General features: G+C 39.6%; 1 protein-coding gene across 1 annotated transcript in view; it reads right to left on the reverse strand.

Annotated features, from left to right (window-relative positions):
- Positions 1–2,540: 2,540 nt before the first annotated feature.
- Positions 2,541–15,462, reverse strand: part of LOC145723692 (serine palmitoyltransferase 3-like) — a 19,448-nt gene continuing 6,526 nt past the window's right edge. Inside the window, exon 3 of the mRNA XM_081832202.1 lies at positions 2,541–2,733. Within this exon, the coding sequence (XP_081688328.1) occupies positions 2,594–2,733 (140 nt within the window). The 3' untranslated portion in view covers positions 2,541–2,593. The remainder of the gene's footprint in view (positions 2,734–15,462) is intronic.

Genomic DNA, 15,462 nt, shown 5'->3' on the forward strand with positions numbered 1-15,462 from the left:
CTAGAGCCTCCATTTTTTATTGCACCTCATTAATAGCCTTTTTGATTTTGACTTGGTTAGATTTTAGTTTTTTTTATTTCTCCAGAAAGGGTTTCTCTAATACTTCCATGCTTTTTTCAAGCCCAGCTAGTATCTTTAAAATCATCATTCTGAACTCTAGTTCCAACATCTTACTAATGTCCGTATTGATTAGGTCCCTGGCAGTCGGTACTGCCTCTTGTTCTTTTTGTTGAGGTGATTTTTTCCATCTTGTCATTTTGTCCAGAGGAGAAAAGATGAATGAGAGAACAAAATGCTAACAGGGTAAGAACGTCCTCAGAAAAGATATATTAAACAAATCAGAAAAGACCTGAAACCAGGGGAAAAGAAAGAGAAAGAAAGAGAAAAGAAAAAGAAAAAGATAAAAACAAAACAAAACAAAAAAACAGAATATGATCAAATATGATCCGACTGGTGCATAGATTAGTGCCACACACTGGATTTGGGGTGTATTTTGGTCTGTTAGAAGAAAGTGCCTCCCAAAATTTTAAAGAAAGGAAAACTTATATATGTACAAAAATAAGGGTTAATACTATGAAGGGATGGAATATGACTGCAAAGGTGAGAATTATAAAAGATTTTATAAAAGGAATTGATAAGATAAGTTAGTTGAAAAAAGAAAGAAGAGGATTTAAAAAAAAGAAAGGGAGAGAATGTGATCAGGCAGGAGACTAGAACAAAGCCATACACTAGAGATTTAGGGTATATTTTGATCTGTTAGAAGAAACTGTATCCCAAAATTTTAATATACCAAAAATAAGGTTAACTACTATGAAGGGATAGAATATGACTCTAAAAATGAAAAATAAAGACTTTTTAAAAAAGGGATTGATAAGATGTTGGTTGAAAAAGGGAAAAAGAAAAAAAAAACCCTTAACTTTGAAAGACTAAAGAAACATGGGAAAAAGCCATGAATTCTATGTGACGTATTCCCCTAGCTCTGGAGTTCTGCCATTCTCATTGATTGGTAAACTTGGTCGTGGCTGGCTGTCTTTGCTGATCTTCTGGGGGAGGGGCCTGTTGCCATGGTTCCCAAATGTCTTTGCCAGAGGTGGAATTGTCCCACCCTGGGCTACGTAATCTGTTCGGGTTTGCTCTAGGGAGCTTTTGTTCCCTGCAAGCTTTCCATATAGCTTTGGAGGCCAAGAGTGAAAATGGCGGCCTCCCAATCTCCTGCCCGGAGTAGCTGAGAGCTTGGGGCTCCACTCCTCAGTGAGCCCCCAGAGAAAAGCAGTCAATCACTCTCGTCTCCACAGTCTCTGGCTGCACTTGTGCTCATCCGGCCTGTGACCGAGCGTTTCTATCTCTGGCACCCAACCCCGTGTGGAGTCTCCAAACCCAGCAGATCCCTGTGGTGTGCTCCCGTGCTGCTCCTCCCAAGGGAGGAAGGGGAGTCTCCCCTGATCTGCCGCTTGTTGGGTCCCTGCTGGAGGAGCAGTGGCCCGACTGTGCTGTGGATCACGGTTTATGGCAACCCCGAGCTGAGAGCCCGTGCCTCGGCTCCGTCTCTGCAGCCAGCTTCCCCGCTCCAATACCTGGGAGCTCTGCCACACTCAGGCACCCCTTGGTCTTTCTGTGACCCCGAGGGTCCTGAGACCACACTGTCCTGCGAGGGTTCCACCCCCCGCTCAGCCACTGAAGCGACGTCCCTCAGTGAAGCCGACTTCTAAAAGTCCCGATTTTGTGCTCTGCTGATCTATCACTTGCCAGAAGTAGCTAATGGAGGCCCCCTCCCCCGCCATCTATCCTCCCGAATATCGCCTTGTATTCACTTCTCCGCACGTCCTACCTTCCAGAAAGTGTTCACTTTTCTGCTCAGAGAGTTGTTGCTATTCTTTTCTTCGATCTCCTGTTGAGTTCATAGGTGTTTAGAATGCTTTGATCCCTATCCAGCTGAATTCCTGGGACCAGAGGAAATTTAGGTCTCCTACTCCTCTGCCATTTTTGCTCCACCCACCCAGATTCAGTTCTTATGTCACCCACTTTGCATAGGCATCTCAGCCTTTCCCAAGAAGAACTTGGAAGCAACTCTTTTGCCCTTCTCCATGTATGTGCCTGGATTTTCTGTGGTATTCATCCTATTTTATTTGGTGCATTGTTTCCCCCCTAGACTGTAAACAACATACATTTATAAGGCACAGGTCTTATTCATTTTTGTATGCACTGTATCTTGCTTTATATGAGGACAAAGTCATTTCTCAATAAGTGGTCTGTTGAATGAATAAATGAATGAGTGGCATGAGCAAAATGTTTTGTTCAAATAAATGCTCCATAAGCGTTTTCTACATTGTAAATGAGGACGTGGGAGACTTAAAATTTCATTGATCTTGCTAAACTATCATCAAAGATGAAATTTGACCCACGTCTAGGACTGCAATTCTATAAACAGAATATCTTTATAAACAGATTTGCTGGACTAAGCTGGAATATTTATTTAAAAAGCTGGACATCCAATCAGATTTTCCTAGAAAAAGGACCTTCTCTGCCATACTTCTAATGAAGGACCTGCTCAGAGTTGTGATTCTTAGGAATAACACAGCAGAAGACAATTATATTAACAAATTCTCACCTTTCCGACTAGTGCAGGGATATTCATTGAGTTAGTTGCAAATCCCATCCCAAAGACCATAGCTGCTTCTACATTCAGGAACTTAGCCACAAGGCTCTCCAATTCTTCATGCTTATCCAAGCTTCCTGCACATGAAATGATGGGATGAGTGCATCTTCTCTTCAACAAGTTTGAAAACTCAAAATCCAGTGCATCCCCATCACCAAAAGACATGTACCAGAGAGTGTGTAGCCGGTATATTTGCCACAGCCACAATCAAGAAACAACCCACATGTCCACATACTGTAGAATGAACAAATTAAATACCTTGTGGAGTTATTTACATAGTGGAATTAAACACCGTAATGAGAAGGAACAATCTATTACCCTACATGACAAAATGAAAAAAATCTCACAAATATGTTGTTGGGTGCAAGAAGTCAGACACTTATACACTCATACAGGCTGGGTCCATTTATATAAAGTTAACAAACAGACAAAACTAACCTATAGTGTTAGCAGTCAGTATAGTGGTTAATTTTGTTGGGAGCACAAAGAGGACTTCGAGATTCTCTAAATGTTTTGTTTCTAGATTTGGGTGCTGGTTACACAGGTATGTTTGCTTTGTGAAAATCCTTTGAGCTGTAGAGTTAGGATTGGCACATTTTTCTATTTAAATATTGATAATGCAATAAAATCTACAAAAAAATACCACAATTTTTCTCTCCTCTCACCCTACCTCCCTCAAGTGATTAATTAAGTTATAACCCTCTCTGACGGACCCCACACTTAAATCCAAACAGATCCCATGGTTTCTATAGATAATAGTAAATCCAGTTATAACTTATTAAACCTTTGGAATATGCTAGATTTCAGAGCCCATTATTTAGATTATCTCATTTAATCTTAAAAGCCAAATAGTCTCATTTAATCTAAAAAGCTCAAAAGTAACATTACTTTACAGATTAGAGAACTGAGGTACACAGAGGTCACAGATAAAAACCAACAGATAATCTGGTCTAACTCCAAAGTTCATGTTTTTACCACTCTGCTATTTTTATATGCTTATGCTCTGATTCCTTCTTATACACTATCTCTACACCTTATTAAAAGAAAATAATAATGATCCTCACATCTTTCTGTTTGCCATCACTTTAACTTCTAGATCTGTAGTGTCCAATATGGTAGTCACTAGCTACATGCGGTTAGTGCAAAGGAGTTTTAAATTGCATTTAATTTTAGTTAGCTTTAAGCTTAAAAACTGAAGCACTGTAAAATATTTTCCACTGAACACAACTTTATTATTTGTGTAGGATTATATTCTACTTATTTCACTTTAAACACTGAAAATTTAGTGTCTGAATTGAGATATCCTATAAGAGTAAAATATACATTATTTTTTTTTAATTTTATTTTGTTATGTTAGTCACCATACAATGCATCATTAGTTTTTGATGTGGTGATCCACGATCCATTGTTTTCATATAACACCCAGTGCTCCATGCAGTATGTACCCTCCTTAATACCCATCACTGGGCTAACCAATCCCCCCTCTCCCCTCCCTTCTAAAACCCTGTTTGTTTCTCAGAGTCCATAGTCTCTCATGGTTCATCTCTCCCTCCGAATTCCCCCCCTTCATTTTTCCCTTCCTTCTCCTAATGTCCTCCATGCTATTCCTTATGTTCCACAAATAAGTGAAACCATATGGTAACTAACCTTCTCTGCTTGACTTATTTCACTTAGCATAATCTCCTCCAGTCCCATCCATGTTGATGTAAAAGTTGGGTATTCATCCTTTCTGATGGCTGAGTAATATTCCATTGTATATATGGACCACATCTTCTTTATCTATTCATCTGTTGAAGGGCATCTCAGCTCTTTCCACAGTTTGGCTATCGTGGACATTGCTGCTACGAACATTGGGGTGCATATGGCCCTCCTTTTCACTACATCTGTGTCTTTGGGGTAACCCAGGAGTGCAATTGCTGGGTCATAGGGTAGCTCTATTTTTAAATTTTTGAGGAACCTCCACACTGTTTTCCAAAGTGGCTGTACCAACTTGCATTCCCACCAACAGTGTAAGAGGGTTCCCCTTTCTCCACAACCTCTCCAACATTTGTTGTTTCTTTCCCTGTCCATATAAATTATTTTTTGAATGCTTAGTACAACAGCAACAATAATAAACTAATGTAAAATAGCTCATCAATATTTTTATATTGATTACATCTTGAGTGGTTTGATATACTTACATCTGAGTATTGGAGTGGTTCTAGAATACTATTTTGGATATTTTGGGTCAAACAAAACATATTATAAAATTAAGTTTACCTCTTTAAACTTTTTTTTTAATGTGGCTACTAGAAATTTTAAATTCCACATGTGTCTTGCATTATATTTTTATTGGACAGTGCTGGGTACATGATACACTTGGCAGAACATAAAAATGTACAAGCGGAGAGATATTGTAATTTGCAGCCACAGAGCATAGAAGCAGATTTAACTCAGATTTAAATTAAAGGAATATTGTTAGCATATTCAGGACTACTATAAACATGCTTTTTTCAACCTAAGGATCAACATATTTTACTATACATAGTGTGATACCAGAATTTTATTAAATTGGCAAATTATCTTGCTTACTGTGCTCAAATGGTGAAGGGTTAAACTTGAGAAGGCATGGACTAGTGAGTTCAAAGAGTTATTTTGCATTTGATATGAAAGAGGACATTTCATGGATCATCTTTGTCCTTCCTGACTGGTCGCATTGTCATACAACAGATGGCTGGTGGCCTTTCTTCTCAATCTAGAATTCATTTACCTTCAGATTGTCAGAAACCATAGTAAAACAAGGGTTCTAGCAGAACAATTTTGGTGGGGTGGGGTGGGGAGTTAAAATTTTAAACTGTCATTTAAAACTTTATTATCTCTGCATCAAAGATAACAGAGAAAAAAGAAATACTAAAATTTAAAGATAAAACACGGGCACATAATCACTCATCAGATTTGTTTTTATCTAATGGAGACTGCATCCCAAAGGGAATGGCCCCAAGGATAGGTAGTGAATAGGCCATTGGCCTGGGCATGACAGCCTTGGGTTCTGGCCTCAGCTCTTCCACTAAAGAGTGGCCTCTGGCTACCTCTCCTCCAAGTTTCCAGGGAGATTGGGAGAGGTGCTGTTTTAGGCTTCCCTGACATTTGGGGTGGTCTTTCCTCCACATAGAATGGTCTTCTTTAAGGTCCCACTCATTCTTTGACATCCACCTCATATGATGTCTTTTCTTAGATGCTGTTCTCAGTTTCCCCAGGCAAACTTGGTCATTTTCTTCTGAGATCACATACGCTTCATTACATAATGATTATAACACTTACTAAGTTGAACTTTCATGAGGCCATCTTCTCTACTACAGAAAGAGCCCTTGGGGTGCTGATACTGTGTGTAGGATGTTCATCTTGGCAACCACAGAGTACACCCACAGTATAGTGCAGTACTCACACATAGTAGGTGCTTGTTGAGTTGTATGCTGTCTTTTGATGGAGAAAAAAGATAGGACTAAGCCCAGAGTAGGGGATGTTAGAGGGAAGAAGGTCAAGAGGTCACATGATGCTAGGACAACAAGGTGATTAGGTAGTGAGCTCCACCTTGAAAACACTCATACTTGAAGAAGGCCTCCCACAAGGATGGAGGGTGCCCAAATATTGCCACCTTGGTAAATTTCCCCATGAGCCTTTCCTTCCCAGAGAGTCAGGTGACAACTGCGTCCTGGCCCAGTCACCCAGAAATGATGAGTAGAACTTCACAGTGCATATCTGGGATATCTTCCTCCACTTTCATCTTCCCCAAGTCTGCCATCCAGGGGTTTATCTATAACAGATGCTTCATTAAAAGTCCTTAGGATAACATAGAATGTGTTGTAAGCAATCAAAGAGCCAACTAACTAGTAAGACGTGGGTGTATCCAAGAACATCCTGAGAAAGTGCCCTCTGTGAGTCTTCATCATTAGCCCTGGCTTGCGGAGAGGAAGAAGAGAGGAAATGCTGGTGTCCATATTAGGTCTCCAGATCCAGCCTTCTTCTGGATTTCCAGTGGTCAAGTAGATAGTAAACTAATATTCAAATATACTTTTTTCTATGACCACATGTCTCACAGCTGAGTTACGAGTGGTTTTGCATCTAGGGGCTTATCTTCATTTGCAGAAAATAACAGTCCCCACTCCCAACCCCCATTTTTATAGAATTTCTCTGTTTGGTGTTCACAGCTCAAACTTAGTAAACAGATATGAGAGAGTCCCAGGATGGTTGGACATTTTCTACATCAGGAAGCCATACCTCTCAAAGTTAGACTGGGCTGTCTGGATGGGGTATTCATTAAGGAATACTGAAAAGTATGGCTCATTTGTATTAATTGAGAGCTGCTTTCCTCCTCCTGCTCTTCACACTGAAGAGCTAAAAATGTAGGAAGACCTTGGGGAAACAAAACACTCACAAAAACTTAATGAGCTTGTTTCCTGCAAATATTCAGGCCAGATCCTAATTGGGTGGAGGTGCCTGAGTCATATCAAGTTGCAGTTGGTGGTCTGAGTATTTGAGTGGTTCTAGAAATTATATTCAACATTTTGTCTTTGTTATGTAAATATGGGAATTTTTTTTAATCCCAAGAAAGCACAGCTATAGTCCGAACCAAAGGTACAAATAAATTCATAGTGATTTTTATTTCTCTTTCTCTCTGACTTTAGTATTTTTTTTTTAGTTTCTGAAGGTCAGTAACAGCCACAAACTGGCTAGTGACAATGGATCTCCAAATTGCTATGTTGAGCCTACTTGTTCTCATCCTGGAGGTTTATTTATCAAATGGGATACTGAAAACCTGCTCAGTGGTATTTTCATGTGCCAAACACTGGGCTTGCTGTCATCAGTCAAATCAGTAAAAATCAGATGCAGGAGAAAATACCAATATTATGCTTATGGACTGTATACTTCTGCTGGATTTTTATTGATACTGACTGGTTTATACTTTTTAGTCAGAACATAAAGACTGCTGGCCTTCAAACTGATGCTGACTAATAGTAGAGTGTGGGTGTTATTAACAAGCTTATTTCACCACCACCAATTCTTTCTGTTCAGCACATGTGAAGACTATTTTCCAAACTGTGACTGTAGTCACTTTTTGTCCAGAATATCCTGTTTGTAGATTGTTTCTTAGACTTGATCTGGGAGCAGGCTGGCATTTCATGACAACCTGCCAGCAGACTCACCTGGCGGTTCCAATTGTGCCGTGGATATCAGCCCACATCTGAACCACTTTGCTTGAACTGGGGACGTGGATGTGGGAAGTTAGGGGTAGACATTGACAATGTCCTTGGTCTTCCTCAAGTTGAGGGATATACATAGGTGCCAATGTCAATGAAAGTTAATCTGTATTCTCAGTGTGTTTGGATATAACAAGATTTTTTGTCTAAATGAAGTAGAAGAGACTAAACTTTGATGTACATTGATGTGCACTGGATTTGGAAATCTGGACAATTGCTAATAAATCTAGAGGATTCTTCTTCCCAAGTTGCGAAGAGGCCAGGTACTTATCTACAACAGCAAACATTTTATGGAGGGCCAGAGAGAAAATAGTTCGGATTTTGTGGGCCAGATGGTCTCTGTTACAACTATTCAACTCTGCTACTATAAAGTGCAATCAGTCATAAACTATTCACAAAAGAATGGCTGTGGGTGTGTACCAATAAAACTTTATTTATGGATACTGAAATTTGAATTCCATATAATTTCACATGTTGCAAAATAGTATTCTTATTTTTATTTTTTCAACCACTTAAAATTGTAAAAACAATTTGTGACCTGCAGGCAGTACAAAAACAGGAGGCACCTGGAATAGTCTGGTGACACCCTTGATGTGGATGGTCTCTGATTTTAGCTATGAACAGTATGGGGTAGTGTCAAGAGCTCTTTAGTGGGAATCAGGAGAACTGGTCTCTAGTTTTGACTTCTCAGCCTACTGACTGCAAAAACATTGATTGGCAGGTTATTAAAAAATCTCTAGGGTTCATGTATCTCATGTTATTTGTGTGGGTGAGAAGATGGTGGAAAATCTACATATTCTGAAATTCTATGAGTTTCAACTTTGTTCAATCATCCCAGGTATTACCTTGCTGGCAAGTATTATACTTACATAAAATTATTGGGATATCTTGTTGAGTTGTTATGCTTGCTTGGCTTTGTTGAACCTACAAAGCCAAATCTGCACTTGCAGAAATATCTCTGCTAGTTGCAATTTGGCTGTGCTGTAATTTCTGTCATTGTCAAGCAAAGGGCAATTATCTTGTCAGAACTATAATGGGTATCAGGAAATTGCCAAAAGGCTTTCAGAAACAAAGATATACTTTCATTTTCCTACTCTCAAACAATTCCTCTGAGAGTCTGTTTCCTTTTAAAAATACTCTTAAAGGAAAATAAAGAGGCTTGAGAGAAATAGAATGAAATCTCATTAATCTGAATTTACAATAATTTGGTCAGAAAGAAACTGGCACTGTTTATGAAGAAGAGTTTTGCTGTTGTAAATTAAGAAGGTGAAACTAATTGATGTGGGGATCTTTACAGCTTATTTAATCTAATCCACTGCTTTAGAGTATGTTTATGACATTGATTTGCATAAAACTGTGTTAATTAAAATTGCTTTTTTTTTAAAAAAAAGAAAAGATCTCTACTTGGTAGCAATTTTTTAGAAACTGCTTATTCTCATAGGAACTTGAAAGCCATAAGATGATACTTACTTGAGATTGCTTTAATTTAGACATTTTGTAGATTCAGGCTGGCCCCTTTTTCAATAGTTCAGACTAGTGATACTGTACATTTCCTGGATCTAGACACAAATATTTGAGAAAGAAACACAGAAAGAGCCTTGCTAATTTGAATGAAATGATAGCAGAAAACTTCAGGAAGATAAAGAGGGAGATGAATTATCAAATGATTTTAGACTATGTTCTCAAACTGAGAAGTAGAAATTTCAGCAAATTGGTACGTTACAACTAACATAAAAATCACATTTGAAACTTGGAAACGGAAACTAATTGCCCATTACATCCAGTCATATCAATTCCTAAGTTAATGTGTCCTTTCTGATGTTTTTAGGATGAAAATATTTGAAGGCTACTTCTGAAAATTGCAATTATAATTTGAATAGATATTCTCCACTAGACAGTTTTGAGGTGTGCTTACTCTTCAGGTTTCCCTGATGAGCTGAATCAAGCACAGGGCTTTTCTTCTCAAAGAAAGAAAAGTCTCCAAGTAGAGATGAGCTTTCCTTGGCACAGAAGTAGTCTTGCGGCATTTCATGAGTTTGTTTTCTTAGAAGTGAACATCTGACTAACAGTTGCTAGCAGCACAAAGGACTTATAGAGCATAGGCATTCAAATAATTGTTAGTACACATCTGCTCTTAACCAGGAAAACCACCACCAAGAAACTAAACACCCTTGTAGAATAAAAGTGGGGGGAGGGGGAAGAAAGGAAACAAAAGTTTCTCTTCTGTTTGCCTGAGTTTAACCTTTCCCGGATTTGGAAATCTAGGGCAGCAATATGTGGCAGGATGCACTCAACAATCAAAACTAACTTGCTTCACTGATTTTCTGGCTTGTCTCTTACCTACTTTCCAGTTTTTATTTATAGACCTCATCCCCCAGGCATATGTGGTATTCACTCCACAGAAAGTAAAAACCATTGCATTTTGGAAAATGTTTGACTAATTTGGTCAAAAAAGTCAGCCATGCTGGATAGTATCCATTGGTTCCCAAAGTGTAGTCCCCAGAGCTGCAGCATGGACATTACCTGGAAAGTCATTAGAAATGTGAGATCTTGGGTTCTATTCCAGCCAGGCTGAACCAGAAACTCTGTAGGTGGGGCCAACAACCTGTATTTTTCCAAGCCCTGTAGGTGATTCTGATGTAAGCTAAAATTTGAGAACCACGAGTGTAAGCTCAAGAATTCACATAGCCTGTGGCAGGTTCCCTTTGGGAACTGGAAAATTTGGTCAGTCTGATTCAGTGGGCAAGTCTTGGAAACGCCAGAACTATTTTCATAAGTCTGTGCCTTAATTTTAGACTCCATTGACTTTTAAGGAAATAATTAACTGGGGAAATATGAGCTTATTTCAGAAAAATCAGAAGATACTACAAAATAAAATATAACCATCTTTATCAATGCAAATATTCAAGTAAGATATATGTTTAAAAATGGACTCATAATAAACATACTGTTCTGTAACTTGTTTTATTCTCTTAACAATGTATTTTCAGTTTTCAGAAAATTGAAGACTAGGAAGGCATAGAGTTTATCTCAGGCCCTAGCTAGTTAAAGAAGAGAATGAAGATTTGAATCCAAGCAAACTAATCCAGAGCCTTTGCTCTCAACCACCGTGCTAAGAAACTGCTTTATAATTTTGCACGGTTAAATAACATTATGTTAAACAGATCTACCAAATATATAATCAATTTCCTATTGTTGGAAACTTACTTATTTTTTCCCCAATTTTTACTATTATTAAGCATATTGCATTGATTATTCTAGATCATACATCTTAGAAAATTTATTCAAAATTTTAAGGCAAAATTTCTCAAAACAAAATTGCTGAGTTAAATGGCTTTCTGTTGATACATTTTCAAATTGCCTTCCAATGTACTCTATCAACAGTATATAAGGGTGCCCTTGTCTTTTTTCTTTTCTTTTTTTTAAGATTTTATTTATTTATTTGACAGAAAGAGAGAGAGCACAAGCAGGGTGAGAAGCAGACAGAGGGAGAAGCAGGCTCCCCGCCAAGCAGGGAGCCCGATGTGGGCCTCGATCCTAGGACCCTGAGATCATGACCTGGGCCGAAGGCAGACGATTAACCGACTGAGCCACCCAGGTGCCCAAGGGTGCCCTTTTTTTTATTCCTTTGAAACTATGAGATATTATTATTTTTTAAAGATTTTATTTATTTTTTTGAGAGAGAGGGAACACCAGCAGGTGAAGAGACAGAGGGAGAGGGAGAAGCAGACTCCCTGCTGAGCAGGGAGCCCTATGTAGGGCTGGATCCCAGGACTCTGGGATCATGACCTGAACCAAAGGCAGACGCTTAACTGACTGAGCCACCCAGGCACCTCTAATGGGATATTATTTCTTTTTAACTTTTGCCAATTAGGTGAAAAATGGTAACTCTGTGTCTTAATCATTCTTTGATTATTATTATTTTCCACAGGCTCATTGGCCACTTATATTTCTTTTTTTCCCCCTTAATTGTTCATTTGTGTACTGGATCTACTTTTTAATGTAAAATTTTCATTACACTATAACATACATGTAGAAAAGGAAATAAATTGTAAGTACTGAGCCCTATGAAGTTTCAAAAAGTGAACACACACACACACAGGTTACCGCATCATAAAAAACCCAACAACAATATAGACACACCCAAGAAGTCCCTTTGTTCCCCCTTCTGGTCACCATCTACTTCCTCTGAAGGGTAATTACTATCCTATGCATTCTCAGCAGCTATGATATTGCTCCCAAAGTGTTGACAATCTGTTCTTGGAGGAAGGGCAGATAACTTACTATGTATAAGGTACAGATATCCATGACCTACATAAACAGATATATACTTTATCTGCAATATTAAAATATCACAGGAGGGAGAGATAAAGAAAAGCTTGAGAAACATTATACAGTCCTGACTGTGCATGTTTTGCCTCTTGGCTTTCTCAAAATCTTGGCCCACTTCTTAAGTTGTGATGTTCTTTTTCTTCTGATCTGTAAGTCTCTACATGTTAAGAATGTTAACATTTTGTCTTATATTTTGCAAATAACTTTTTCTAATTTTGTTCCTCAACTTTTAACTTTGTTGACATGGTTTTTATGTAGAGAAGTTTAAATGCTTCATTTTGCTGGCTCTTTTCCCTTATGATTTCTGGAAGTGCTTTCTCTGGTTCTCTGGAGCATGAGGACACAGGAGACTACTGTCTGAATCAGGCTTGACTAATCTGAAGGGCAAGTAGTTGTGTCTGAGGTTGGAGTGGGAACAAGCTGTCTTTCCTCTAACAGGGAAGAGTGCCTGTTTTCCATGGACAAGGGTGGCCTGTGTTGCATGGAGTCAGCCTGGAAGTCATTTCAAATGGATCCCTCCCACTAAGAGGACATACTGCCAGGTAGGGTGACTTAGGTAAGGTGAGTTCCACTGGCGGTCATTATGGGTTATAGAATTGAAGGGTGATTATAAGTGACAAGCTAGAGAAGAGGATGCTGTGGGTGAATGTTTATGTCTCCCCAAAATTCATATTGGAAACCTAATGGCCAAAGCGATGGTAATAGGAGGTGGGGTCTTTGGGAAGTGATTAGGTCATAAAGACGGAGCCTTCATAAATAGGATTAGTGTCCTTATATATAAGGCCCCAGACAGCTGGCTCATCCCTTCCACCATGTGAGGGTACAACCAGAAGTTTGCACCATGGACAAGGGCCCTCACCTGACCATACTGGCAGCCTCCAGAACTGTGAGAAATGAACTTTGTTGTTTATCACCCAGTCTGTGATATTTTGTTACCGCAGCCTTAAGGGACAGAGAGGTTGCACACATCAAAGGAGCTACAGCCTGATGATCTTAACAGGGCCCTAACCAAGGAATGCATACAAGTGCATTTTGTATTTGAATTGTTGAGGTCGTTTTACTCTGTTCATTTGTTCATTCATTCATCACTTCCCTTATTCATTCAGTTTCCATTTTACTTATGTAGTTATTTCTGGTGGTGGTTGTTCTTATTTTTTATATTTCAATCTCAAATGCATTTGCAATTTACACAAGAGGAATTTACTGAGATATAATATGTGAGGTAGGGATCTAACTTATTTCTTTCTGTGATCAGCCAGTTATCATAATACTAAATATGACATAATTGGTCCTTTTCCAACTGATTTCAAAATTGTTCTTATTGTATACTAATGAGTATTCTAAGTTGTGTCTGCCTCTAGACTTCCATTTAGACTACCCACTCCTTCTCCCCATTTATTAATGTCATTGGGATGGTGTTCAACTCACATATTCATTTGAAGAAGTACTGATAGAAATATAACACCAGGTCATTCCCTTCTAGGATTTGTTATCTCAATTTTTCAAGTCTTCTCTTAAGTCTTTTATGAAAGTTTTATAGTTTTCTTCAAATAGTTTCTAGATATCTTCAATGGAATTCCCTAGGTGTTTGTTAGTTTTGCTCATATTTATTAATAATATAATTTCTCCAATATATCTTCTGATTGCTAATTACTGACTTTATGAATTTTAAAAGTTGCTAAGTCAAGCAGAGAAAGTCAATTATCATATGGTTTCACTTATTTGTGGAACATAAAGAGTAGCATGGAGGACATTAGGAGAAGGAAGGGAAAAATGAAAGGGGGGAAATTGGAGGGAGAGACAAACCATGAGCGACTATGGACTCTGAGAAACAAACGGGGTTTTAGAGGGGAGGAGGTGGGGGGGATGGGCTAACCTGGTGATGGGTATTAAGGAGGGCATGTACTGCTGGAGCACTGGGTGTTATACAAAAACAATGAATCGTGGATCACTGCATCAAAAACTAATGATGTATGGAGAGAGGAAAGATGGCGGAGGAGTAGGGGACCCTATTTCAACTGGTCCCCAGAATTGAGCTGGATATCTACCAGACCACTCTGAGCACCCACAAAACCAGCCTGAGATGTAAGAAGATCTGGATCTCTACAAACAGAATATCGCGGGTGGCTGGTTTTGAGGTACAAAGTGGGAGCCGTGATTCCACGGGCAGATATTGGAGGATGAACGGCAGCGGGAGGGAGCCTGGCCATGGGGATCCTACACCGCCGGTGAGCAACAGCCTTGCGCTCTGGGGAAGGGGCACAGACTTGCAGACCCTTAGGGGTGGGGAAAGGACTTTAGGGCAGCCCCTGGGGCGGAAACCTGGAGCGGCGGAGGTCACGTGGGTGAACTGGGAGTGGCTCCCGGTTTTAGAAGCACAAAGGGCAGAGACGTGCCCGACCTGGAGGCAGGACTGGGGGTGCTGCAGAGGGGCGCACAACCCAGGATGCTGCAGTTATAGCAGCACGGACAGAAACAGAGACAGTGTGGCCTGGAGAGCTCACTGAAGAACAGACTGTGATCTCTCTGCTCTGAGGCAGAGGGTTGGAAATGGTCTCTTCTGCTCTGACTCATGGAAGAAACGTGGAAAGCCGCCAGGGAAAGCTGCCAGAGAACAAAAGCCCCCAAAACTGATTCCCGCTGAGCCCATCTCCCACCACAGGGGGGCAGGGCAACTCCGCCCAAACAGGGTTGCCTAAGGAACAGTGCAGCAGGCCCCTCCTGCAGAAGACAGCCTGGGAAAACAAGAGGCCAGCAACCCTAACGTCCCTAGAAAACAGGTGCATCTTGCTTCGGTTCTGGTCAATAATTTGGACTCTATACATTCCCTCAACCACCCATCAACAGAATGACTAGGAGGAAGAACCCCCAAAATAGAAAAGACTCAGAGATTATGACTTATGCTGCAGATTTACAAATGGATGCAGATATAACCAAGATGTTGGAGATGGAATTCAGGCTAGCAATTGTGAAGACAATAGCTAGAATGGAGAAATCAATTAATGCCAACATAGAGTCTCCAAGGGCAGAAATGAAAGCTGAATTGGCAGAACTTAAAAATGCTATCAATGAGGTCCAATCCAATCTAGATAATCTAACAGCTAGGGTAAGTGAGGCAGAAGAACAAATAAGTGACATGGAAGACAATATAATAGATAAAAAGGGAAAAGAGGAGGCTATGGAAAAACAACTCAGAATCCATGAAAATAGAATCAGAGAAATAAGTGACACCATGAA

Source organism: Leptonychotes weddellii, chromosome 10 (assembly GCF_054177405.1).
Source record: "Leptonychotes weddellii isolate Sample4059 chromosome 10, ASM5417740v2, whole genome shotgun sequence".
NCBI classification, from domain to species: domain Eukaryota; kingdom Metazoa; phylum Chordata; class Mammalia; order Carnivora; family Phocidae; genus Leptonychotes; species Leptonychotes weddellii.